The following is a 27,197-nucleotide window of genomic DNA, read 5'->3' on the forward strand; positions in this document are numbered from 1 at the left end:
CCTGGGCTGGTCAGATTGTTCAGAGAAGAGTATTCCCTCTGGAGGGTAAAAGCCTGGTCATCAAGTGTCCTAGGAGCTGAGTGGGGAAAAATGGTTTCGGTGTTTCAAAATTCATAATTTACACTGTTCCTTAAACTCCATTTTCAGCCTGGGACTCCCAACCTCAGTGGTGCTGGATGCCCTCAGGCAGTGTCACCTCCTGTCACCACCTTGCCTGAGCCTGACCCTCCAGGCTTCCTCCAGAACCGACGAGAGGCCATCACCTGGGTGAACAGACAAAGGATGGTTTGATTGAGAGGGTTGTTACTACAGTTGAGCAAACTTTTAACCAATCCATCTGCTTGCAGCCCACCTAGACCCCTGCTTCCTAAATCCTTTGGGACTTCAGGTCCTTCTCGAATTTCTTAAATGCCGCCGTAGTGTTTGTTTGTCCTTGTTCTACTGGGTAGATTGTCATTCTTCCTTCTGCTTTTCCATTTTCAAAATTTTGTTGCCCTTGCACCCCTCCCATTTATCGTCCTTGTGATTTACTTCTTTTCCCCAATCTTATCCCTTTTAAAAAAGATTTCCATATTTTATTCTCAAGTCTTATTTTAAGTGATGCTAATTACAGCGTTTGAAGGGGAGGATCTAATTCCATACAAAACGGAAGACGCTAAAATGTGCCCATTAAACTGCTAAAAAATAAACTGATGGTGAGAATACAACAGAAGTCCAATTTAGATTCTGCATGTTGTCACCACATGATTACCATTATTTGGGCTTTCAGGAGGAGGCAAAGGTGCATGGGTGGGTTCAATACACTAATTTTAACCCAAAGTGGTGATGAATTTATGGGTCTTTCTGCCTTCAGTATTTTTTCCTGTAACAGGGGGATAAAGACAGGCTCATGATACTATTTATAAGATATAATCATTTCATCTGTGTACCACTTTACGCTGTACAAAGGGTTTTACATACATCTCCTTTCATCCTCCTGATACATTTGTAAGTCAGTTAGGGAAGGTACTGTGAGTCCTTTTACTTCTGTAAACTGAACATCACGGAGGTTCCTGTGCTGGAGGCCACATGCCAGCCAGGGGTGGAGGTGGAAACGCAGTGCTTCTGGGGGCCTGGGGGCCTGATGGAGCTATTTGAACAGAACAGATGACAAGGAGAGCATGAGAGCTGATTCTGGAAGCTGCTTGAATGTCTACATAATTTGGAAAAAATGAGCGTATTAGGCAGGGATAAAAGACCTCAGTTTCTATCAAGCAAATGGCTAAAAAAAAAAAAAAATTCCAGGTAAACCTATGGTTAGGGAGACAGAATGAAACCCAGAAATTTAATCAAGATTTCAAGAGACCGAATTAGATTCCCTGGTACGGACGCGTATGACACAAGCCATTATCTCAGCACAAAGCCCTGTTTCTTAAGGTTAAATACTGATGTTCTTATCTTGGATGTCCTCTGGGAATCTTATTACTCTCATGGCTATTCTTCTATATTAAAGGAGCACAGAAACACAGAAGGCAGCACACAGCATCTGCAATCACCATCTACAAGCATCTCTCTTCTCTGTGGAGCTGTACGGCCCATTTGGAAGAAATATATTAGAAACCTTGGGATTTATCGTCCTTTGTTTCATCCTAATTCTGTCATGTTTATCTTTAGCCTCTATTTAATCAATTAACAAATAGCCATGGAGTCCCTTGGCAGGGGGCCCTAGAGAAGATACAAACAGGAAAGAGGCGGTCTCCACCCTGGAGAAGTCATTTCTTTTGATGGAGTAAGACATCATATCATAGCAGTGAGGTCTGGGTCTCAGATCTTACCGAAATAAGGGATACTCACATTCTGTCACAGTATGTCACTCAAAATAATTCATTCATTGAACACAATCCAGCTACTTTCCTGGGTAGCTACTGAGTGATGCTGGCTGACCTGGTGGGATTAGGGGTGTGCTGGATTTGGGATTTCAACAAGAGGCATGCCATCTTCTTAGACCATCCTCTGAAACTGGGCCATTGACCCACTGTTGTTGGGCAACTCTGCCATGATGTCCAGCCTCTTGGTTCTGCTCTCATGCACTTTTTTCTTCCAGTCTTTCACTGTGGCAGGAAGAGGGTGGCTCTCTGCCTTCTGTTCTCTTTAACTTGGACTCTCAAGTACAACCTCCTCCCTCCCAAGGGTACCGCATCCTACCCTCATAACAGAGGACATAATTGGGTACCACCGGAAGGGAAAAAACTCTGCTTGTTAAGAATATTTTTTAAAAAATCATCCCTCATACCCTGCCCTTTGAATTAAGCATCATGAAGGAAATACACAGAGTACAAAAAAAAGGGATAAGAGGTGAGACCTGGATTCATTCACTAGAGAATTCCTTCCCCAGGAGAAGGGACTCACTGCAAACTGAAGGATGAGAAAAAACCAACATGAAGATGTACGTTTACAGGCAGAGAGAACCATAAATTAGGTCCAACACAATAGTAAGTCACGTTTGATAAGTTGGTAATGAGAGAGGACAAGCAGGTGGGAGGTGAGCTGGGTCTTCTGGGTGTCCCCAGGGATAGCTCCTCCTTCATGGATCACAGCCTTGCTGTGGTGAAGGAGCTTGCTGGGAATAACCCTTGAGAGTCCTTTGGACAGCAAGGAGATCAAAATAGTCAATCCTAAAGGAAATCAACCCTGAATATTGAGTGGAGGGACTGATGCTGAAGCTGAAGCTCCAATATTTTGGCCACCTGATGGGAAGAGCCAACTCATTGGAAAAGACCCCGATGCTAGGAAAGATTGAAGATAAAAGGAGAAGGGGGCAGTAGAAGATGAGATGGTTAGATAGCATCACCGATTTAGTGGACGTGAATTCAAGCAAAGTCCAGGAGACAGTGCAGGACAGGGGAGCCTGGCGCACTGCAGTCCCCAGGGTTGCAAAGAGCTGAACAGGACTGCGTGACTGAAAAACAGCAACAACTGAGATCAATTCACCCAATAACCATTCCCAGCCACCATTCCCCTGTCTTCCTCCATTGGAGAGGTAGGGAAACACGCCACTGAACTCCCCAGCACCGTGGGAGCAAGGCATGGCTGTAGGACGTAATTTTTGCTGACAAGCTGTTGGAGACAGTCCTTTTGGGGACCTTCTCTTCCCATGTAAAAGTCAGAATGCCCCAAGAAGAAGTCATCTTGCCCCTTGCCATTTCTCTTCCTCCCTACCTGGAGGGCAGAAGGAAGCACTCACATTTTGTGAGACTGAGGATGAGCAGTAAGACCAGTAAGACAGGAGAAACATAAGCCCTGGATGGTATGGTGATGGGGCTGCCCCATCTGGGCTGGTCACCTCCAGGAGAGAAACAGAATGGCAACTTTTCTATTTTAAGATGTTCTGAGCAGTTTAATTCATAATTAAACTTGAACTCATAGTTAATCCTCATAGGAACTTTAAAAAGTAACTACCTTTGTCATCCCAGTGTTTAGATGAGGAGGTTGAGGCATGGAAGGGTTGAACAATTCACCCAAATGATTCATTCAGTCAGTGGAAAAAGCTGGACTTTAAACACAGGCAGTGGGCTCCTGCCTCCCACCCTTTGACCACGGGCTACGTGGTCAAGCATGCCAGTGCTGGCCGGGTTTTCTGTTACTCACAGATGTTTGCAACCCTAACCTATCCATCCTTAAAGGATGAATAAAGTTTAGATGGGAATTTTCAGATGATCATATCAACAAATGTCGGCACAGTATGTGCCAGAGGGCAAGTGAGACAACTATTTGAAGAATTTATGCTAGATAATGAATCAAAGGCGAAGACAGAAAATACAGCAGAGTGGAAAGACACATACCACAGGTATCACTTACATGTGGAATCGAAAATATGGCACAAATATCTATGAAACAGAAACAGACTCACAAACATTGAGAACAGATGGTGGTTGCCAAGGGGAAGGGGTGATGAGGGAGGGATGGATGAGGGAGTTTGGGATGAGCACGGCTTCCCAGGTGGCTCAGTGGTTAAGAATCTGCCTGCAATGCAGGAAATCTGGCAGGAGCCACGGGTTCAACCCCTGGGTCAGGAAGATCCTCTGGAGAAGGAAATGGCAACCCACTCCAGTATTCTTGCCTGGGAAATCCTATGGACAGAAGAGCCTGGAGGCCCACAGTCCATAGGATTGTAAAGAGTCAGACATGACTTACTGACTGAGCAGACAAATGCAAACTATTAAACATAGAATGATTAAACAAGAAGGTGCTACTGTATGGCACAGGAACTAATATCCTGGGATAAACCATAATGGAGGAGAATGAAAAAAGAATATATTAACATATGTGTCTGTGTATATATGCTACTGCTGCTGCTAAGTTGCTTCAGTCGTGTCTGACTCTGTGCGACCCCATAGACGGCAGCCCACCAGGCTCCCCCGTCCCTGGAATTCTCCAGGCAAGAACACTGGAGTGGCTTGCCATTTCCTTCTCCAATGCAGGAAAGTGAAAAGTGAAAGTGAAGATGCTTAGTCGTGTCCGACTCTTAGCAACCCCATGGACTGCAGCCTACCAGGCTCCTCCGTCCATGGGGTTTTCCAGGCAAGAATACTGGAGTGGGGTGCCATTGCCTTCTCCCTGTGTATATATATATATATATGTATATAAAACTGAGGCACTTTGCTGTAACTGGATACTAACACAACACTGAAAATCAACTATACTTCAATAAAATAAGTTTTTACAAAAGAAAATATAGCAGGGTGATTAAGAAAGGACACTCTGGGATATCTGTTTAACAACCACAGATCTACCAGATATGACTAGCTATGGCCTAGTTATTAATACATCACAATATCTTTATTAGATCTAAGTCAGTCTGTCTTTAAGCCTCAGTTTCCTCATCTCTCAAACGGGCATAGAAATCAAACATGTCCTTTAGAGTTTCAGTCCCCTAGCAATATGCTGTGCTCATAGAAAGACGTCTGCAAATATAGTGAGATCCCCAAACATAGCGAGATAAATTCAAACGTTTTCCTCTATGGCTCATCTCCTCCTCACAGTAATGACTGGAATCTTCAATTCAAAGTGCAACATTTGGAAACTTTTAAATATTAAAGATGAGGAGAAAGTAAAGACGATTTTTTCTTTGATGTTAGTAATGAAATGTTTTTTTTTTTCTTTTTCTTCATAGTCTAGTGAAAACCTGGCCTTATTACAGATCACAGACCCCTGCCCACCATTGTTGCCATAATTTAATCCGAGAGAGGACTCTGACATTGGCAGTATCATGTTTCTTAATAGTATTAGTCAAGCAGAGCTTGAAGGAAGGTACCCAGTGACTTCAAAGGATATTTTTAAGAAAGTGAAATAAGAAGGAAGTGAGAATCCATGGGAATGTCACTGGATACCATGGTTTCCACCCTGAGTTTTGGAAAAACCGCATAACCTCCAAACTGTGCTCTGAGAAAAACAGTTGTCTGGTACAAAGGCATGAGAAGTGATATAAAACGTTAGTTCAAAGCCTTTGGGGAAAAAAAAGAGGAACCCAAAGACAGTCACTGTCTCCTTTAATGAACCCCCACATGGAGAGGGGCTGCTGTGTGGAGAGCTGGTGCCTTTGAACTGTGAGTCAGACAATGGGGTGCCCCCTCACACCTTCCGACTGGGCCGAGCCCCCAGACTTCCTGAGAAGCGCCTGCGCAAAGCGTCTTCTCCCTGGACTCATTGGGGACTTAAACAGAAGACGCAGAGGGTGACTGCACAGTGACTGCCAGTGGATTCTGATAAAATCCTCATAAATCAAATGTTTCTTCCTTTGTCTTTTTTCCATATTCGATGAAGCAGCTTGCAAATTACGGCTGATGTGTATGTAGGAGGCTGTTACCTGTTTCGAACACGGCTCTCCCTCCCCGGGGGCAGGGCGCATAGGCCATTCTGGTCAAGGGGGTGCTTTTGTGTGGGTGGTTGTTGCCCCTGGTCCAGGAGGCAGAGGAGAAGGGGGCGACAAGGATGAGATGCTTGGATGGCATCACCAACTCAATGGACATGAGTTTGAGCAAGCTCCGGGAGATGGTGAAGGACATGGGAACCTAGTGTGATGCAGTCCATGGGGTCGCAAAGAGTCAGACATGACTGAGCAGCTGAACAACAACGACCGGAGGCAGAGGTAGAAGGAAAGGGGACAGCATGGTCTATTTCCGCACAGGCACCCTCCCTGTGCACTGGCCCCAGAGTCCAGCCCGTGCAGTGCAGGGAAGACCCCAGAAGCTGCATACAAGCTTGGACATGGCCTTAAAACCATGTTTTCTAGCATCTTGACATTACGATGCGGGGACTCCACGACTAAGCAGGGAACTTTTTGAGAATATCAATCTACCTAATCATTTTACCTAAACTCGGCAAGAGGAAAAAGCTCCACAGAAACATATTTTTATAAAAATAATGACCTATTTGCAAATTGTGAGCATCTAGTCCAGCTAGCAAGATGAAATACAAGAGTTACATAGTAAACTGAAAGGTTAGTCACTGGGGGACTGTTTGTAAAGAACTCTCACCGACAATGTTGTTGACACTCTTACAATGCAATAGGGTAGATGGAGCAGAAATTATCATTCTCATTTTTCAGAGTAGCACACGAGAAAGGACTGCCAGGATAAATCTCATGGTTTCCTTGGATGTGGCCTTGTGTTGGGTCTGGCAGCTGTTATAAACTCAATGTGCCCAAAAGAAGAGCTTGGAAGAAGAAAAAGAAGAGAAAAGACAGAAAGGAAACCCAGCTGAAGGTCATCCCATCTAAATGGCATGTGCCTTCATGCTTATTCACTTCAGTGGTGTCCGACCCTTTGCGACCCCACGTACTGTAGCCTGCCAGGCTCCTCTGTCCATGGGATTTCCCAGGCAAGAATACTGGAGTGGGTAGCCATGCCCTCTTCCTGGGGATCTTCTCGACCCAGGGATCAAACCTGATTCCTGCATTGGCAGGTGGATTCTTTACCACTGAGCCACCAGGGAAGCTCCTCAAACCTATTACCTCTCGCCTTTTAATTAGGCCTAGAGAAGGAATTCCTGGGGCACCTAAAGATTCGTCCTTAGTGGTTTAAGCCTTTATATGCAAGTGGCTTTGAACTCTGCTTGGAGGAGCCTTGCTTTTTTCTGGTGACAGGTTCTGGCCTCAGGCAGGATCTGAGCAACTTCAAAAGAGGGCACCTGCTCCATCCTTTCTTCTGTGCAGGTGTGAACTGGGCTTCACTGGTGAGTTTAAATGCCCTGGTTTCTTCTGGCCCCCGTGAACCGCTAATGATGTGGTTTTCATTTCCATCCCCTTCTCCCCGGTTTCATGTACACATATTCACAAGGTGAGTGAAGCTGTGAAGTCCTGGGCGAAAAATTCTATTTGCTCCCATCACGTCTGAGACTAAGCAGACTCTGACGGTGAGTGCGTGCACCGGGCAGAGATCTGCTTATCACTGGGTCCATGCTCCCCCTGCTATCTCACTGCTCAAGGCTTCTCCAGGTAGAGACAGGTGGGGCCCAGGGGTGCGCGGGGCAGAAACTGTGATGCACTCTGCACACTTAGGGCTTTGCTTCACCAGAGAAGTTTGTTCAGTGCCACTGACGCACACAGAGCCTCCACGTGTAATACCATTTCTACAGGAAACGGAAGCGAATTTAAATCATACAGTTGGGACTCAATTAAGTTGGACTCCAAATTCTAAGCCAGCTCTGTCTCTAACTCCCTCTCTTTCCTCCTTCTCCTTTTCTTCCTTCTATCATGCCTCCTTCCTTCCTTTTGTTCTTCATTTTCTCAACCACAACACTATCTTTGATCAATGAAAGATAATACATCATATGAAACCTCTGCAAGGGGGCTTATTTATATTTTCCATTTATTATCTCAAAATATGCTTCCATGATCTCAATGTGTCTCTAAAAATGAGATTTAACGATTGCAACAGAGCCTAGAGAAAAAACTGTGAGTAACAAAAACAGCGACAATCGTTTCCTTTTCTGCTGGGTCATGTTAGCTCCAATTAAGCCACCCTGGGAGGTATTTAAATGATCTTTTTGTCTATGGCTTTTCAGCAGGTGCTATACCTCTAGTGGATCAGGAAGTTTTTGCCTGTGCATGCAAGCTAAGTCACTTCTGTTGTGTGCCAATCTTTGTGACCCCATGGAGTGTGGCCCACCGGTCTCCTCTGTCCATGGGATTTTCTAGGCAAGGATACTGGAGTGGGTTGCCATGCCCTTCCTCCAAGGGAATCTTTCCGACCCAGGGGTCAAACCTGCATCTCTTATGTCTCCTGTATTGGCAGGCAAGTTCTTTACCACTAGGGCCAACTAAGAAGCCATTCTGCCTGTGGCTAACCTCAAAATTCAGTCTAACATTGAGGATAGGTAGGAATGGGTTGTGGTCAGATCAGTGTTCTTTTTTAATTTACATTTTGACTTTCCTGGGGTTGGACAAGCATCATAGGCTTACTGATGCCCAAAACACCACGGCAGTACATATGATGGGCAGTGTGGGCTCCTGCCCTGGGCCTGGACCTTACAGGGTCCTGAGTATCAAAAAACAAACATATCATGGGGCCCGTGGTCATCTTTGTCACTAGGGACCTGATGCTCAGTGTTGAGAGACCATAAAGCATCCCCCTAAAGATCAAAGCTCAAAACCAGCTTTGCTCAGGCTCCAGAGAAATGCTTCCCCTTGGCTTTTGATCCCTGGTCTTGGAAGGGAAAGGCACTGTCAAGACTTCCAGGGTGGACTGCCACTGCCACGGCAGATGGACACACCTCAGTGTGTAGGTGATGTCACCGCAGAGCCACTTCCTTAAAGGAAAAGTCAAATCAATTAAAAATCAAAATCTTGGGACTTCCCTGGCTGTCCAGTAGCTCTTCTTTGTGGAGCAGTATAATTTGAAATCTAAGTTGGATGGAGAGGAATGTGACTACTCAGACCTCAGTCCTGGACAACGGAATTTTTGCCAGGATCCGGCCAAACCTATTGAAGTTCTGCATCGGGATTTGAGTCAAAACCAAAGGTATGGACTTCCCTGGTGGTCCAGTGGCTGAGACTCTGTGCTCCCAGGGCAGGGGGCCTGGATTCCATCCCTGGTCGGGGAACGAGATCCCACATTCTGCAATTAAAAATCCCTCTGGCCCCAACGAAGGTGGAAGATCCTGAGTACCACAGAGAAGACCCGGTGCAGACAAATAAATAAAATATTTTTAAAAAGAAAAGGAATCTCCCCACAACTATAGGGAAGATTTTTAATTTTCAGATTTCAAGAATCTGAGGTAACATTTTTGACGAAAATATATCCTCAAGTTTGCAGAATTTGAGTACACGAATCCTTTCTCAGTGTTTTCCCAGAGAGCTTTCTGTGATGATGAAACATTCTGTATCTCTGTTGTCCACATGTGGCTACTGAGGACTTGCAAGAACCACTAAGGAACAAAACCAGGTGAAATGTGGCTAGAAACCTTCCACACAGAACAACATAGCTTCCGATCATTGCTGTCACCAGAACACAAATTATATAATCTCCATGATGACAACATTTGAATGATTTTACTAAAATAAAGGGAAAATTATATTTATGAAATAATAATGCATGAATTATGTATGTCTTTATTACTGATCCATATAGCCAACGATCAACAGGAAATCTAGATACATACAGTGATATATTCAGTTGTCTTTGATACTTTGCTAACTTTAAACATATGAAAACCAGAGGCCTTCTTTTTTCATATTTATTTGGCTGCACTGACTCTTAGCCGCGAACTCGAATCTTTAGTTGTCATATGTGAGATCTAGTTCCCTGACCAGGGATTGAACCCTGGCCCCCTGCAGTGGAAGCCCAGAGTCTTAGCCATTGGACCACCGGGAAAGCCCCTCGAAATCTTTAGATATATGATAGGGGCTGGCTTTACAGCACCCCTAACTCTGACCAGCCATTCTGCAAATATCACTGCTGTTCCCAGAGAGACAGGAGTGTCATGTGATTGGATTAAAAAAAAAAATCTTCTCTGCTTAGAGGGAAAAAAAAAAACAAGTGACAGGAAATATCCCACTGGTAGGACTCCTACAGCATCCTTCCTTAGAGGAAGTCAAGTCCATTCCTTCTGATACAGGTCTTCCATCTGGGCTCAGTGCTGCTTTGGCCAGTTATCTGGAAGAGGGAGCGAATAATCAGTAGCAGTTAGAATGGCCAGGGATTGAGCTGCTGGCAAAAACCCCATCACTGTTTGCAATGTGGATTGAAGGCTAATAAGGGCAGAGTCGGCTTAACACTGTGAAATATTTGGAGATCAGAGATAATAAAAATTCACTGGGCCTCCCGCTGAGTTTTAAGTAACCAGGGGAAGGGACATGGCACTTTCAGGTTACCAGGGCAGCAGGACTGGGAGGCCCTTCAGGGCTTTTCTCTCCACTGCTGCGGGGACCCCTCTCTGTGTACCTGCCTCCCATGCCCCCATCCCCCCCAGGCACCTAACACATCCTTGCCCCAGGGTGGCGTGCTCCATGTTTTCTCCTGGAAGTCACCAAGGGAGTGAGTCCTAGGGGCCCACAGTGGTAACCTGCTCATTCTCTACACTGACTTTTGCTGATTTTCCCCTCTGTCTTACTTTTTGTACTGTTTCCTGGGATTACTTTCTCAACAGAACCTAAGACCACTTACACTTAAATCCTTACCTTCAGGCCTGTTCCTGGGGCAGCCCAGAGTTAAGACAGCCTCCTGCACAGAGAACAGTGCCTGGGAGATACATGCCTTCAGAGATCTTCGGACAAGTTCACATACTACTGTGCAAATGATATCCTATCCTAATATTAACATCTTCACTCAAAGAAATTACTCGGAAAGAAAATGACTAGATTGATGTCTCCCTCCTTATCTGGGTCCATTTCACATTTATTAACGTGACAACTCCATTGGAAAGCACCATAAGCATTTTTTAAAAAAAGCAAATTTGGGCTCCATCACAGTGCAGGCAGGACCTGGGTGCCAGGGAAAGCCCTGGGGACAGACTCTCACTGCTGATCCTCAGAGGTATGTGACTTGCCTGCTTCTCCAAACTTCAAATGCTATTTTGCAATCGAGATAAGATAAGTCTCAACAAGTACAGATTTGCAAGAAGAGGTTGGGTGATGTAATGTCCTTAAGAAGTAAATGATTAATACAGAGCCCCTGAAAAGGCACTTCTGATAAATAAGTGGAATATAATAAGTGGAATTGTGTAACATATAATATATAATATTATTATATAGGATATAATAAGTGGAATTCCACAAGAAAGAGGGGCTGTTGGCTGGGGCACAACAGGCAAAAGTCCAGTCCATCAGTTGGCCCTGGGCACGTGACAGCTATGACATATCCCTGTTTGTTGGTTCTAGGGTCCACTGGAGACCTCAGGGTCAAGGTGAGCGTGGGATCAACTCACCTTTTGGGCCTTTGTGAGGACCGGCTCGGGGTAGCCCCGGGTACACCTGACTGAGGGGTGTGTCCTCTTGCTGGAACATGTGCTTCTCACCTGTAGTTACTTGGTTTCTAATTGAACCTCTACACAGGCCTTCTATTGTGTTCATATAGGTCTGGCGTCTACAGACGCTCGGTGCTGGCTCCCTGTGTCTATTCAGAGGAAAACAGAAATAGTTCTACCCCCCGTCCCCCCCTCCCTTTCTTTTTTGCAATCTTACAAAGTGAACCTCTTTACTGAAGCATTAGAAGCTTTTTTATCCACTTAATCAAATAGGCATTCCAGACCCCAAACGGTAAATTATATATTTCCAGACATCATTCGATTCACTCCCCACGCCTCCTCCTCCGGCGTTTCCCAACACTTTGCACCAGATACAGAAATCACAGGTTCCGTAGGTCCGACCCCTCATTTCGGTGTGACCACCGCCTCCCGCCCACGGCCGGCGGCTCGCTCGGGGTCCCCCACCCCCCGACCCCGGGTCGGCGGGGACAACATGAAGCGGCCCGGTGCGTCCCGCTCGGTGGGTGCCGGGCTCCGGGGCGCGTGTGTCCCGCGCGGCCGCTGCGGGCTCTCGGTGCCCGCGGCCGCCGCTCTCCGCCCGGGCGCCTGCCAACTTCGAGTCGCGGAGAACAGGCAACTCTTCGCAGCGCCCCGGATCTGCCGGCTCGCCCGGCCCGCAGCCGCCGGGAAGCGCCGTCCCGGCGACTCCCGGCCCCGCCGGCCCTGCCCGCCGACCCTGCCGTCCGGCGCCGGGATCGGAGCCGCCGTTTCTCCTGCCCCGCTCGCCAACTCCCGGCGGCCCGTGACCCGGGACAAACTTCTGGTCCAGGCGCGGCCCCGGAGCGGTCACCCTCCCGGAACCCTGCCGCGAAACCGGGGCCGGGGAGGGAGCGGGCGGGAGGGAGCGAGTGGCACCGCCCGGCCGCCGCTCCCGGCGCGGTGACGCCGTCCCCGCGGCCGCCCCCCGCTCGGCTCCCCCGGAGGCGCCGCGGCCGCCGAGCACCGAGTGCGGGCCGGCGGGGCCGGGCGCTCACGCCCTCTAGCGGGCCGCGGCGGCCGGGCGGCCGTGACGTGGGCGCTCCCTTCAGCCGGCCTGCGGGGCCCCGCCAGTCAGTCGGGGAGCAGGAGCCCCGCGCGCAGCCGGCGCGGGCTCGGCCATCGGCGCGCCGCCGCCCGGGGGCTGGCTCGGCTGCCCGCGCAGAGGCGGCGGGCGGGACGCGCGCGGCCTCGGCCCCGGCCCCGGCCCCGGGCACCGCGGCGCCGGAGGCTCGGGTCTCGAGCCCAGGAAGAAGAACCAAGCCAGCGCAGCCGCCGGCACGGAGGGCGGATTTTGGCTCCGCGGGCGCGCCCTCCGCTCCCTTTCGCAGCCGCGCCAGCTTCGAGCGGGGCCGGCGACAGGGCAGGGGGACCCTGGCCCCTCGCCCCCCGGCCCCGAGAGCCGCCGGAGTTGGGACTTCTGCAACTGTTGGCACTCGGAGCGTCTGATTCTGGTTTTGGCTGTTCACCCTCTTCGCGCCGCCTTGGAGGCACAGCTCCTGGCCACCCTCCGCCCTCGCGCCCACCCAGCGCCGCCGGGGAGCGGCCAGGGGCGCACTCGGCACCATGAGCCGACTTGGGACTTGCCTGGTCACTTTGACCGGACTTTTGCTAACTGTGGCGGGGGACTCGTTTTCAGGTAAGCGGGGCCTCGCTTGCAGGGGCCTGGGGCGCGCGGGCCGGAGGGGGGCTCTGGACACCGGCAGCTCCGGGGTGGGAGAGCCCGAGCGGCGGACGGCGAGGCCGGGCAGGGGTCACAGCGGGATGAGCACCGCGTCTTCCAGTCCCCGGCGCGGGAGCGGGGCTGACGGGGAGGGTGGGCACCTAACGCTCGGGCCGGCCGAGCGGAGGAGCCCCGGGGGCTGGCCCGGGAGTCAGGCTCTCATCTCCGCCCCCGCCCCTCCGCGGCCTGGGCGCGTGTCCGCGAGGACGGCGCCACTCGGAGTCCCCGGTCGGCTCCGGGAGCAACAGCAGAAAACTTTGCCTGAAGTTGGGAGCTGCAGCCGCCGGCCGCCGGGCGTGGGCGCTGCGCGGTCCTTCTCGCCGCGAGCGGCTGCCGGGCCGGGTCGCCGTGCCCGCTGCGCCCGCGCGATCGGTGGACCCGGCGGCGGCGATCTCCAGTTCTCGGCCCTCCCGCCTCCGCCCAGCCCTCCGAGGCCGTGACCTCCGCTCGTACTGGCATTCGGGAGGCTGCCAGGGAGAGCCGAGGCGGCGGCCTCGCAGGTTCCAGCAGGGTGATCGGCGGCCCGGCTGCAAGAGGATCGGGCCCCAGGGTCCCGTCAACCGCGGCTCTGACCCGCCGGGCTCTTCCTCCGCACCTCTGGCCCCCGGAGCACTCGGCTAGGGGCAGCGGTCACCCCGCCCCGTGGCCCGCGGCCGGGGGTGGGCAGGAAAGGGAGTGCGGGGAGGTGCCCGCTGCGAGCCTGCAGTCGGAGCCCGGAGAGCTCCGTGTGGGAGGACGCGTGGCCGGGAGTTGGGGGTCAGGAGGGGCGAGAATCCCGCCTGGTGTTACCTGCAGCACACACGTGGATGGACAGCCAACGCTTGCACACCTGCACACTTGTACACTTTCTCGCGTGTGTGTCAGTTTCATTAAGGTCTACGTAGAATGGTGGAACTGGCTTTTTTTCCTTTTAATAAAAAGCCTGTTATTTGGCCTTGAACTTGGGCTCCAAAATAGGTTTCTGTGTTTATTCGGGAGGAATGAGTAAGTTGAATTTTTCTTTTTTTTAATTTGATGAGGGAGAATTTCACTGATGGTAAAACACATATTTTAAAACGTTGGAGACTTTTCCGTCTGGCCTTCCGACCGGTGGAAACTTACATCTTTACTTCCTGGAGCCTGGGGGACACGCAGGCGCAGAGGCCATGCCCCGTGTTGCTGAGCCCCGAGACCCTTGACCACAGTTGGACTCCAAGGAAGCCCAGCGTGGAGTTGGCTGCTCGCTGTGTGCTGTCATCTTCAATGCAGAAATACCCTTTCCCGAAGTTTAATATGCCCTTCACTGTGTGGTAATTGCACGTGCGCCAGAGGACTTAACAAAACGATCCACTGCTGTCTGCTATAAAAATGATGCCGATTTTGGCCTGCGTTCTTTTTTACTGGTGAGTTATGGAGTAGACTCGCTAGTTTTAGAGCCTTGTAACTCATTAGTGTTAGAAGCCAAGGATGAGGGCCTCAGTGATGGTTTTCTCTTTATTAAGATCCATAGCTCCCTGCCTGGGATTTGTTTCAAGTTAAGATGCGTGAGAAAGCGTTTGGATGGATTTTCAAGAAGTGGGTAAGGGATTGGGGTGGAGGTGGGGAACAAATATTTATGTAGCTTATTTAAATGATCAATTTCTCATCATTAAAAGGAACTTCAGCCTAAGTAGTACTGACCTGTGTCCTTGTTAATGCTTATGTAAATTAATAGTCAAACCAAAAGAGACTTTGCTTTTACTAAATTTTATCCAGATTTTTCTTTCAGAGGAAGTACATCATTCTATTTGTTTGTTATCCTACCAGTAATTGAACTGTGCCTTCATTTTTTTTTTTTTTAATTTGGAAAGCGAGAGTTAACCTAGTATGGAGAACTGAAGGGCAGTATCCCAGAGAATGCTTAGAAATGATGAAATTAAAAAAAAATTGAAGTCGGCAAATTTTGTGTGTGCAGGGATCAGATAAATTGCAGTGTATTATGCTTTTGCCCTCCACTTTGGGTTTTAGGTAGTACCTGTGGGAAGTGCTTAATGCTTTGGAAAAGTCAGTTTTTCATTTTTGAAATTTTTTTTATGTTGGGAAAGTTAATTCTGATGTTATGAGTGATACCGACACTTACTTCTCTTTATGAGTCTTCTGGAGATTGAAATATTTGGCTGCTGGTCACCTGACATGGGGATCCTTTTAGAGACAGAGAAAGTAGATTGTAAGTGGCTTGAGGGCAAAGTCAGTTATTTTTTCTTCTTGGTTCCCATAAAACACTTACACAGAGCCCTAGACCCAGCAGACACTCACGTTTGTTGAATAAATGACTGATGTGAATTCTGATCATTTGCAGACATTCAAATTGTACATGAACTGGCTGACACAAGGGAGGGAGAGGAAGGACTATCAGACATTAGACTGGCTTGCATTATCCCAGTTTTTGAAATTGACATTTTCACCACAGATTTTTCTCAGCCTCAGTGCAACCAATGGACTGAATCAGGAGGCTTTATGTAATCAGTGGAGAGGGTTTTTTTTTTGTAACCAAGATTTGTACACAAGACACTTGGCTGTTTCCCGTCTTTTGGAATGCATTCACAATTGATGTGATTGCTGATCAATCATTTCTGGAGGGTACGGCACATAATTTAGATGCTAGATATGGGAACTAAACATATTAGAAGAAAACAGAAAAGAATTAGGTTTTTTTTGTTGTTGTTCAGGAGGCCTCTTATTTACTCTAAACTTTTCATTTTAAACGTCACTTTCCATGTTTACAATTTCTAAGTTGTTAAGCAAGATATTGGAGGCTCAGTTTCTGCCTTCTATCTAGGCTCTGTATGATCATTCAGAAGAACTTCTGCAAAAATATATGCAAGTAAGAAGCAAGGCAGAAAGTGAAATCATTTTTGCTTCTGCTTAATATTGTCTTTTCCATAGTGAGAGAAGCCAAGTAGCTGGCAAGTCATTCTTCTTTGACCCATTTTCTTAAAAGCCAGGTGGTAATATATACTAATCAAGGAAGTGTTTGGTTTTATATAATAATGAGATTGATGTGATAAGTTCTAGTAAGCAGCCTTGGTTTGCAGAAATAGAAATACAAACAGATTTCCACTACAGTGTTTAGAACAGATTAAACCTTAATATAATTTTGTGAGTTTGAAACTTTCCTGAAGAAATGTATTCTTTAAAATACTCTTTTAAGGACAGTTAAGGGGGAAACAGCTGAAATCTGAATGGAGTCTGTAGTTGAATTAGTAGAATTGGGACTCTGAGTAGTTAAGTCAGATGTCCCCACAAGGGGAAGGTGGGAGAAACATGTACTTGAAATCTTTGTACTATTTTTGCAATTTTTCTATAAGTTGAAAATCATTTCAAAATATAAGATTTTACAGTACCCTTTACAGAGAGTGTGAATAGATTTGTTAAGCAGTTTGTTTTATTTTTTCTTTTTTGGATAACTAGAGTTATGACGTTTTACGTTTTTATGTTACTTTAATGAGATTGATAATGGATGTGATGAAAAGATTGCAAATTTAAATCACTGTGCATGAAAGAGATATACCAAGAAATCACTTTACATTTTTAGTGTTATGTGGATGTGACGAAGTATTGCTTGAGCTTAATCAATTGTTCTGATCTGCAAAATCACAGGTTTTAGTCTGTTTTCAAAGGGTTGGTTCACAGATTTTCAGTAGAAAAGTTACTTACATATATTGATATATAGATAAGTGTGTATATAATTTGAGTAATTCTAAATGAACTTTCCCTAATGAGCAAGTAATCTGAATTATATCTTCAGATGATATAAAACCCTGTATGAATGAAACACAGCCTTTTGTTTTGGGAAAAGTTGATTTTTGAATTTAGATATTTCTCTGACAATTTTATGGATGTCGGTAGCTTTATTTAAAAATTTTATAGTTTCATAACAATTGTCCATTCTAGGAACTGATCGGCTGCATGTTTCTGTTTCAGTAGAGGCACTGTTTTGGGTTAAGTAGTGTTTCTCTCAGTTTTTGTTTTAGGTTTAGTTTTCTAGAATGAGTGTGTCCAACCTGAGTATCCTAAGACATAGTTTTCAGTTAGGGGACAGGCATTTTAATAAGTACTTACATACTTTTTCAACAGTATAACATTTCTTAAGGCAGTGTCTACCGTGCTTTGTAATTCTAGGAGTCTTTTTGAAAACCAGCTTTCCCACAAACTTTTCTCAGGCTTCTTCTTATCTTTAGGACTATAGCCTGTTAATTGGCTTCTTTGGTAAGTAAGAAAAGGTTGCATCACTTATATTTTTCAAACTCATCAGTGAGAAGTTTAAGGAAGATGCACAATCACATAGACCTCCCATCGTAAGAGGATGCTGTTTCTCCAGTTCCTGAAATACTCCAGTGGTTTAGCATTTAGTCTTATCAGAAAGACTGCTTTCACTCTGTTGCTCTGAAAAAACTCAGTGGAGGAAAGCAGTAGGTAGGGCTGGTGTTAGGTGGGAAGTAGGAAAGTTTTAGTCATCACCCCCATAGCCTGTGGCTCCCTGCCTTCCAGGGGCCAGCTGGCAAGGTCAGGATCTGATGAAGAGGTGGAAACATGGGGAGGGAAAGAGAACACGGGCCGAGGAGGGTAGGGGGTTGTGTGTGCGCACGTGTAGGAACACAGGTGTGCAGATCTTGTTAGGATTGTGTGCAGGTTAAGGATCCAGAGAGGATCAAGTGCAGGAAGATCAGGCTGACGTCCTACACCTGGGTGGCTTTAGGTTGCCTGGGGGGTTGGGCCTGGGAGTGTTGAGCCAGTGCTTCCTCTGAGCTGCGTTTATACCCATGCTGCTCAAAACCAAGTGTGCTCAAAGGTCACCAGGAGCGGTCCTTCCCAACCTTGGTCTCTATGGCTGGCTGAGGTGATTCTTTTGTCCAGGTCCCCAAAGCATCTGCAGGTGATCCTGGCCACCTTTTGAGAAACATTATTCTAAAAGAGTCATCCTTGGATGAACAGCCTGAGCATCACTCAGGAACAGGTAGACAGGTGGACTCCTGGCCCCACCTAGAGGGATAAAAATCTGAAAGTCCAGGGTGGGGCTGGAAGCATGGGGACAGCAGTAGATGCTAGAACTAACCCTCCAGGTGCTTGGGATGCTGGACAGAGCGTGAGTTCTGAAAGGCCTGGGATTCTCAGCCTGCACTTTTCAGCCTCCCTTGACAAGAGCAGAAAGTACCGGAGATGCAACTAAAACTCACATCCACGCACTTGGTAACCCCCACCCCCACTGTGAACACAACCCAAATTACGAAACAGGCTGATGTGATGGTGTTGTGATTCTCAGCCTCTTAGCGTGGCATTTCAAATAATGGTGTTATCTGCAGAAGATATTGGATCCAGCCAATTGTAAAATGACAATGAAAAAAGTTTCCTTTAATTTTACTTACCACAATGTAAAGTTTTAATTAAATTTTGCAGTCACTGAAAATTAGCCACTGGAAATTTCTGTGGGTTGACACTGTGTTTCGAAGATATTTGTTGACTTGTTATATTAAGCACAAAGCCCAGTGCACCTATTAAAATGATGCTTTCTATTCAAAGTGGATATTGAGCAATACTGTTGGGAAAGCCCCTTTAGGGGATTGTGGAAGGCATTGGGGGTGATCGTGGACAAAGATCAGAAAGATACAGTTACCGTACTTTGGAAAGTTGTCCAATTATTTAAAGTTTCAAAATCTACTGAAATAGAAACAAGGAATTTCTTAGGTAAGAATGAGGAATTAATGTGCATAAAATTTGGAATTTTAATATGAGAATGTGACACTTTGCCTTTAGAACTGAACTTCATTTCCAAATAGAAGAGCAGAGCTTTTTAATATAGATCTTTATAAAGTACTGATAATGTACTCTTATGGGTCTCCTAAGATAGCACCTCGTTTTTCTGTTTTCTGCCAAAGACCATCCCTGCTTCTCTATCCTTAAATGCTCCAGGTAAACAAAATGGATTGTGATGTCATTTAACGGATTTATCTTGAAACGCTGTCAGCAGACTTTCAGAGACTCCATGGCGGGCAGAATGCTTTCCATGCGGCAGGCAGGCCTCCAGCTCCCTGCTCCTCTGGCCGCTGTCCCCAGCCTATCAGCAGGTGTAGCTGCCTAGTGGGTATGAAGGCGGGGGTATCACCTAGCCTCACCCGCACAGCTCCCTGGATGCGTCCACCTAGAGCTGAAGGAAGGCAAGGTATGGAGGGAGCCTGCACCTGCTGTGATGACTCGTTCACATCAAATGAAATTCTTCAGTGGAAGTTGCTGCTTTAGTTGTAATTCACTTTGTTTTAGTTCAAAACTGACCCCGGGACAACTTCAGACTCTGTGGTGTTTATTTCTCCTTTGTTCCTCTTTTTGGCTGTATCCTGTGTGAGTACTGAGGAGAAGGCAATGGCACCCCACTGCAGTACTCTTGCCTGGAGAATCCCAGGGACAGGGGAGCCTGGTGGGCTGCCGTCTATGGGGCTGCACAGAGTCGGACACGACTGAAGCGACTTAGCAGAAGCAGCAGCAGCAGTGTGAGTACTCAGTGGTGTCCGACTCTTTTCGGCCCCATGGACTGTAGCCCCACAGGCTCCTCTGTCCTTGGGGTTTTCCAGACAAGACTACTGGAGTGGGTCGCATTTCCTTCTCCATGCCTGTATCCTAAGTGGCCACTATTCTGTGTATAGCAGTGGCACTGGGAGAAATAGATGATCTGGAAGCTACCTAAGAGTTTAGGGTAACTTATGGAACTTTCTCCATCAAGTCTTTCGGTAATCGACCAGAAAAGTGGCCACGTGTAGATGTGTGACATAGATACGAAGAGCATGGGCACCTCGCTTCTGTCTGCAGGAGACCCCTTTCCCAACATTGCTGGTTCAGGTATATAATGCAGGCAGTCATTAAAATTTGCATGGACACGTGTTTGCGACCCCATGGATTATAGGCCACCAGGCTCCTCCGTCCGTGGGATTTCCTAGGCAAGAATACTGGAGTGTTACCTGAATTAGTCCATTTTTCTGCTTAAAACTGAGAAGAATCCTGAGTCCTTAAAAACTGTTTCTGTGATGTGAAAGGTTTGGGCCCTGAGTTGGAAGCAGAGGGACGGTGGAGGATTGGATGGAGGGATCTCACTTACTTTCATGCTGGGGCTGCAGGAGAGGGAAACTGTGATGGTCAAGAATCCAGGACCTGCAGCTGAGAGAGAATGAGGGTCAAATTGTCAGAGGCTTGTCAAAACAGAGTTTTTAGACTCTCCCTTGGAGGAGGGGGCTAGCATCTAACAGAATGATTTATTTAAAAATACAACAGCCTAGGCAGAAGCAAAGCATGTGGTTTTTATGGGCCTCAGAACAGAAACACTTACAGAGCATCCATTTGTTTTCAGATGGTTGAGGATTCCCTTTCATCTCTTTCCTATTCAATATGCAGAAAGCAGATTTATTGCAGACTGTGAGAATATGTTTTAGTTTGAGTTACCATGGAAGGCAGAGGCCTGGTACTTCTCCCTGATTCTAGTGGTGGAATCACAACAGGGTCTAACATGGGCTTCTGACTGTGGATGGGATGGGGAGGCGCTGGATCACGCCCTTCCTGCAGTCCATTTTGAGGGTTTCTGTTTGATCTGTCTTCTCTGGTGTAGTCTGAGATGTTTTAAATAACGTCATAACCACAAGTTTGAAGTTGGCTCATTGTGATATTCTCCCTAGATACGAATATAAAGTTGTCTAAAGCATTTCTTTTAAAATAAATACTCGTATAGAATCAAGTTGCAGTGTTTAGCATTTAGTAATCACATATTCTTCTTATACAGTTCCTGGGGTTCTCATAGCAAGTATACTGGGGTGGTTTGCTATCCCCTCCTCGAATGGATCACATTTTGTCAGAACTTTCCACTAAGACCTGTGCTTCCTGGGTGGCCCTACACGGCATGGCTCAGAGCATTATTGAGTTACACAGCCCCCTTGGCCATGACAAAGGGGTTACCTGATGCCAACAGCTGGCTGATTGGAAAAGATCCTGATGCTGGGAAAGACTGAAGGCAGAAGGAGAGTAGGGCGACAGAGGATGAGATGGCTGGACGGCAACACCGATGCAATGAACATGAACTTGGGCAAACTCTGGGAGATGGTGAGAGACAGGGAGGCCTAGCGTGCTGCAGTCCACGGGGTTGCAAACAGTTGGACATGAGCAGGCGACTGTACAACAACAACAGTCACCTAGTAAATTAATGAAGTTAACGTATTTTTGCAGAGAAGGCAATGGCACCCCGCTCCAGTACTCTTGCCTGGAAAATCCCATGGACGGAGGAGCCTGGTAGGCTTCAATCCATGGGGTCGCTAAGAGTTGGATACGACTGAGCAACTTCGCTTTCACTTTTCACTTTCATGCGTTGGAGAAGGAAATGGCAACCCACTCCAGTGTTCTTGCCTGGAGAATCCCAGGGATGGGGGAGCCTGGTGGGCTGCCGTCTATGGGGTCACACAGAGTCGGACATAACCGAAGCGACTTAGCAGCAGCAGCAACATATTTTTGAATGAGTGAATGATTGAATAAAGTTCTTGTAGGGAAGAAAAAGCAGAAATTACTTCTGCTGACTGCTGATTTTTTTTTCTATGAAGTTTGATTTTTTAAAAGCATTTGTAATAATCTTAACCATGTGCTCAGGTGGTGGGTTTGGTGCTTGATACCCTTAGAAATTAATAGGCACATAGAGATTCAGTTTCTAAATTTAAAGGAAAAAGGTTACCTTTTGTTAATTAAATGTGTAAAAATGAGCCTATAACTTTTATCATATGTAATAAAAATGTATAAATCAGTTACTGCCATAAAGTAGAATTTTGGTATTATACTGATCTCTAAGAAAAAAAATGAAATTCACTATGTGGTAGATAAGCATGATTTGATTTTAGTTTCTGATGTATTAAAAGAAACGTGTATCACCAGGAAGAAGCTGCCATGACAGGGAGTAATAGATATCATCTCCTGCTTTATTTCTGATATAGAATGAAATTGATCACACCTGCCTAGAGCTCAGCCCGTGCATTCCCATCGCTCGTCTGCGGTACAGCAGGCAGGCTCTCCTTGCTTCTTCATGCACTGTGGCGTATTCTCAAGCGAGGAAACTTAATAAAAAGAGGCTGCTTTGACAGCAGTCTTATGACCTGTGTTCTCCACTTCCTTGACTTTTCGCATCCGGGCGTCTGAACGTGGTGTGATGTCTCCCTGATCGTCACCCATTGACACATGTCCCGTGTGTATGTTATGGGGATCCTTGCTGTGTTGTCTCTGTTTGTCAGTGACCATTTCATCCTGTTCGGGTAGCTTTTTAGAGAGTCCCTCCCTTTGGTTTCCAGCCCCTGTGGGGAGCTTGCTGAGAGGCCTGTGTTGCTGACCCTCGGAAAGTTTGGAGTGGGGTCTGGCCAGTCCCAGTGGGGCTCGGACCAGTAGAAGGTGTTGTTAATTAAATGGCCTGATATCGGCTATGGGGTCCTGGAGGGGAGGAAAGAGGGCAGAGACCTCCCCCCTAGCAGATCAGGTGTTCCTGATTTTGAAATCTCTTTCTACTTCTGAACAGCAGCGTGGCCTTGGATATGGTATTTGATTTTTGAGCCTCAGTTTTGTTTTCTGGAAAAACACTTTGTAGGATTATGGTAAAGACTAAACAAGCAGACCAGTGCTATGCGGTTGGGAGACACCCACATCCCATGGGTGTAACCACATAAGCTCCCTACTTTTATGTCAAAAAGCCTTGTATATTGACAGTTTCATATGGTTCAAACTTCTCTGGGTCCAAGACTTTGGTATTTGAGTGTCCTGGGCGCTCAATGGGTGATGTTTGTAGAAGTGCTCAAAAAATATGTATGTTATAAACATAAGGCCAATATTATATTTTAAAAGAAAAAGAAACCCTGAGAATTACAAAATGACCCCTCAGAATTGGCACCATGAAAAGCCAGCACTGCTTAGTTCCAGAAGGCAGTTCTGGACACCTGCATTGGATTCCCCCGAAGCTCTTCTTAAAAAAAACCAAAAAACAAAGATTCCTGGCCCTGCACAGGTACTGAGTCATAGCCTCTGGAAGGGGCCACCGAAACTGGTAAAGAAACACCCCAGACCCCGAGATCTTCATACTCGCTAAAGTCGAAAGAGTACTGGCAGGACATTAGCAGGGACTCAGAGACCCTGCCCTTTGGAAAATTTATCACGTCTTTTCTGACTAGTGTTAAGAAAGCACTGGCGGATCATGACATGAAGTTTCACGTACCATACTGTAATTGACTGGAAACTGTTTCTCTTAGGAAGCAGAGGCCTTCTGGTGTCAGCAGAGAAAATGAATTATGAAACTTGGTGTTTTATAGAAACCAAGCTGCTTTGTAGTCATCTTTCAGAGCTTCCCTGGTGGCTCAGCAGTAAAGAACCTGCCTGTCAATACAGCAGATTCAAGTTCGATCCCTGGGTCCAGAAGATTCCCTGGAGAAGGAAATGCAACCCACTCTGGTATTCTTGCCTGGAGAATCCCATGGGCAGAGGAACCTGGCGGGCTACAGTCCATGGGGTTTGGGAAGAGTCAGACACGACTTAGTGACTAAAACAACAGCAACAACCCATCTTTCAATCTGATGAACGCCAGTAAATGTGACATCAGTCTGGAATTTTTAGGGTATAATAAGAGAATAAAGATATTTCAGAGAATCAGAACACAGATCATTTTCGATCTCTATATTCGCAGCTGCGAGCCAAAATTTGAGATGACTCATTCAGAGACGGTAACGAGACACAGTGATACTGGGGAGATAATTTTCCAGCACTTATTTCTGTCTGATGTTCACTGAAACTTGGTCACTGGAGAATAATTGGCCTTAGGGGTCCCCTGAGCAGGGACCAAAAGCGTGACATTTTTATTGCAATAAGTTCCTAAAAGACTACCTAACCTCAAAAATGGGCATCCCCCTCTATTAGAGTGCTTGAAATTTCCACCAGCTCATCATTTCGACCAAGAAAGAAAGGTGCTTGTTGAAATGTCATCTCTGGGAGCAGTGGCTCATTAAGTCATCTTAAGTATGACATCCCCAACTCGCTATCACCTCCCTAAGTTGACATCCTTAGATGTCAGATCTCTCACTTCTAAAATGAAGATGTTTGATTCAAGAATCTATAGGGTCTCGCCAAATACTTAGCCTGAGGATTGTTACCTGAGTTCACTTGAGTTTGTCAGGTAGCATGGTGTAAAGGAATGAGACTTGCATCCATAGGTCGTTTTTGATAGAGGAGGATGGGAGAAATGTCTCGAACAGTGGATCAATCTGAGATGCTGCCTCATACTGCAGGAAGGTGCTTGTTACAAGAAAGTGGGTATAGCAGAGATGCTGGAAGGATTTTAGGTGCCTCCTATGATTGTTCAGCTTTTGTTCCTTCCTGCCGCTGCTCAACTGTGCACAGAGAAAACCCAGTTTTTTCCCCTCGATACTTGGGGAAGAAGCTGCCAGCCATAGCTGCCACCCAAGTCTGCCGCAACTACACCATTTAGGCTGATATTTTTTGTTTAACTCTTGGCACCACGGGTAAGCCTTATTTCAGGGATTTATACTGGGCACTCATTGTGTGCTGGGTACCATGCTGTTTGTTGTTGCTCAGTCGTGTCCCACTTTTCAGGACCCTGTGGACTGTAGCCCGCCAGGCTCCTCTGTCCATGAGATTTCCCAGGCAAGAACACTGAAGTGGGTTGCCATTTCCTTCTCTAGGGGATCTTTCTGATGCAGGGACTGAACTTGTGTCTGCTGCATTGCAGGTGGATTCTTTACCACTGAGCCATCAGGGAAGCCTGGGTACCATACCGAGAGGGTATGGTATTCTCAAACCTATCGATGCTCAGATCACTGCTGGGAGCTTTGGGTGGGTAAAGCTGTCTCTGTTCCTAACAAAGCCAGGCCCCCTGAGCACGGGCTGTGAGCATTGTCTTCTCTCTCCTCTCTGCACCCCTCCCTGTGCACACAGATGAGTGTGTGATAAGCTGCTTCAGCCATGCAGAAAAATCAGGTTGTCGTTTCCTGATTTATGCCCTGATGCTGTCCACCTATACTGAGGTGTGCTCCATGCAAAAGCATTCCAGGTGGAGTGTGGGGTCTGTTAGGAAGATGCTGAGTGTTTTATTACATGATGTAGAGTCTTTAGACTTGGAGGAGGGCATGGCAACTCACTCTAGTATTCTTGCCTGGAGAATCCCCGTGGACAGAGGAGCCTGGTGGGCTACAGTCCTTGGGGTCAAAAAGAGTTGGGCACGACTGGGCGACTAAACAAGCACAGCACAGAATCTTTAGAATGACCCTCTGGGGAGCTGTCCTTCTGGGTCTCACTTCCAGGAAAAGGTGTGACTTCCCTTATGGACCTACTTTCTTCTTGTGGACAACGTGAATTGTATAACTCATTAAGTTTTCCTCTCTATGTTGGCTGTTAGGATGCCAGATTCAGATGTGTGGGCTGAAGGGGTTAGAACTTTTTTGAACAGAAAACCTCAGCCAAACTGGACTTCATCAAACAAGATTTGTTGGCTCGTGCAAAGAGAAGGCTGTGGGTGGCCCAGTTGGTCCTGGTGGCTTGAGCCTTTCTCTCTAAGCATCTTTCCTGGGTGTTTCTAAGGAGTTACAGGCTGAATCCTCCAGCCCCAAGCCCCAGGGAAAGAGATAGTCCCTCCCCCAACAGCACAGACCACGCCTGCCCTGTGGTTCATGGAGTCAGCTCACATCACCTGTTCCCACTTTAACCTCGTGCCCTGCTTGGCTGGCACATTGGACCAGGCATGGGGTCAGCCCTCGGGAGCCACGGGGAATGAGAGTGTGGAAACTGGGGCTGCTCCATGGAGACGTGGGTTCTGTTACCAGCTGGAGGGAGTAGCTGCTGACTGGGCCTAAAACAGAAAAATGCCCAGAGCCGCCATCTCTGTAATAGAACCTGAATTCTGGTTCCTTTTCTTGGGTCTTAGTCTCCTCCTCACTTATCTTGTGCATTCGTGCTAAGTTGCTTCCGTGACCCCATGGATTTTAGCCTCTGTCCTTGGGATTCTCCAGGCAAGAGTACTGGAGTGGGTTGCTGTGCCCTTCTCCAGGGGAATCTTACCAATCCAGGGATGGAACCATTATCTCTTAAGTCTCCTGTGTTGGCAGACGGGTTCATTACCACTAGGGCCACCTGGGAAGCACTTGTCTCCCCTTATTCTATCTTCCTGTGTTTTATGTATCATGATAAATTTATTGAATCGCTTGGAACTGGGTGGTGATAGCAGAAAATAAAAGAGGTCCACAGTCTTAGCGTCTGAGTCATTGTTCCAAAGGCAGCTTTTGTATGTGTGCATTTCTTTACATCCTAGTGACACGGGGAACAGTCTCAGCTCACTAAAAGTGAAGAACATGGGTGCAGGAGGAGGCAGGGAGGGTATCAGAGCTGAGCTCAGTAGTTTCTCAACTTACTTTTCAAAGCACCATGTTTTTTTAGTAAATAAAATCTTACATTGGTAGAAAAGCATAAATATCTCTTGGTTAACAAAATTTGTTGTGGGCAGGTTTAAAAAGTGACCCTTCAAATTGGAGAAATAAGCGTTTGATGAACTACTACCCTGTAACAGATGCCCCCAAAGCTGATGGCAGAAACCAGGGGACCCCAACCTCAGTGATGTAATGCCTGATGATATGAGGTAGAGCTGATGTAATAATAATAGAAATAAAGTACACAATAAGTGTAATGAGCTTAAATCATCCTGAAGCCATGACTCACCCTCCCCGCCTACGCCCTGCCATTGTTTTTCAGTCGCTCAGTTGTGTGTCGGAGAAGGCAATGGCACCCCGCTCCAGTACTCTTGCCTGGAAAATCCCATGGACGGAGGAGCCTGGTAGGCTTCAATCCATGGGGTCGCTAAGAGTCGGACATGACTGAGCGACTTCACTTTCACTTTTCACTTTCGTGCACTGGAGAAGGAAATGGCAACCCACTCTAGTGTTCTTGCCTGGAGAATCCCAGGGACGGCGGAGCCTGG

At 47.0% G+C, this 27,197-nt stretch overlaps 1 protein-coding gene across 3 annotated transcripts in view; it reads left to right on the forward strand.

Moving 5' to 3' along the window:
• Nucleotides 1-12,854: 12,854 nt before the first annotated feature.
• The window catches only part of PTPRM (protein tyrosine phosphatase receptor type M), a 655,853-nt gene continuing 641,510 nt past the window's right edge, over nucleotides 12,855-27,197 (forward strand). Inside the window, exon 1 of one of the 3 annotated variants that reach the window (XM_068993577.1) lies at nucleotides 12,855-13,117. In XM_068993577.1, the coding sequence (XP_068849678.1) occupies nucleotides 13,045-13,117 (73 nt within the window). In that variant the 5' untranslated portion in view covers nucleotides 12,855-13,044. The remainder of the gene's footprint in view (nucleotides 13,118-27,197) is intronic. The other 2 variants (XM_068993579.1, XM_068993578.1) reach the window with 2 other exon arrangements.

Source organism: Capricornis sumatraensis, chromosome 21 (assembly GCF_032405125.1).
Source record: "Capricornis sumatraensis isolate serow.1 chromosome 21, serow.2, whole genome shotgun sequence".
Classification (NCBI taxonomy): Eukaryota; Metazoa; Chordata; class Mammalia; order Artiodactyla; family Bovidae; genus Capricornis; species Capricornis sumatraensis.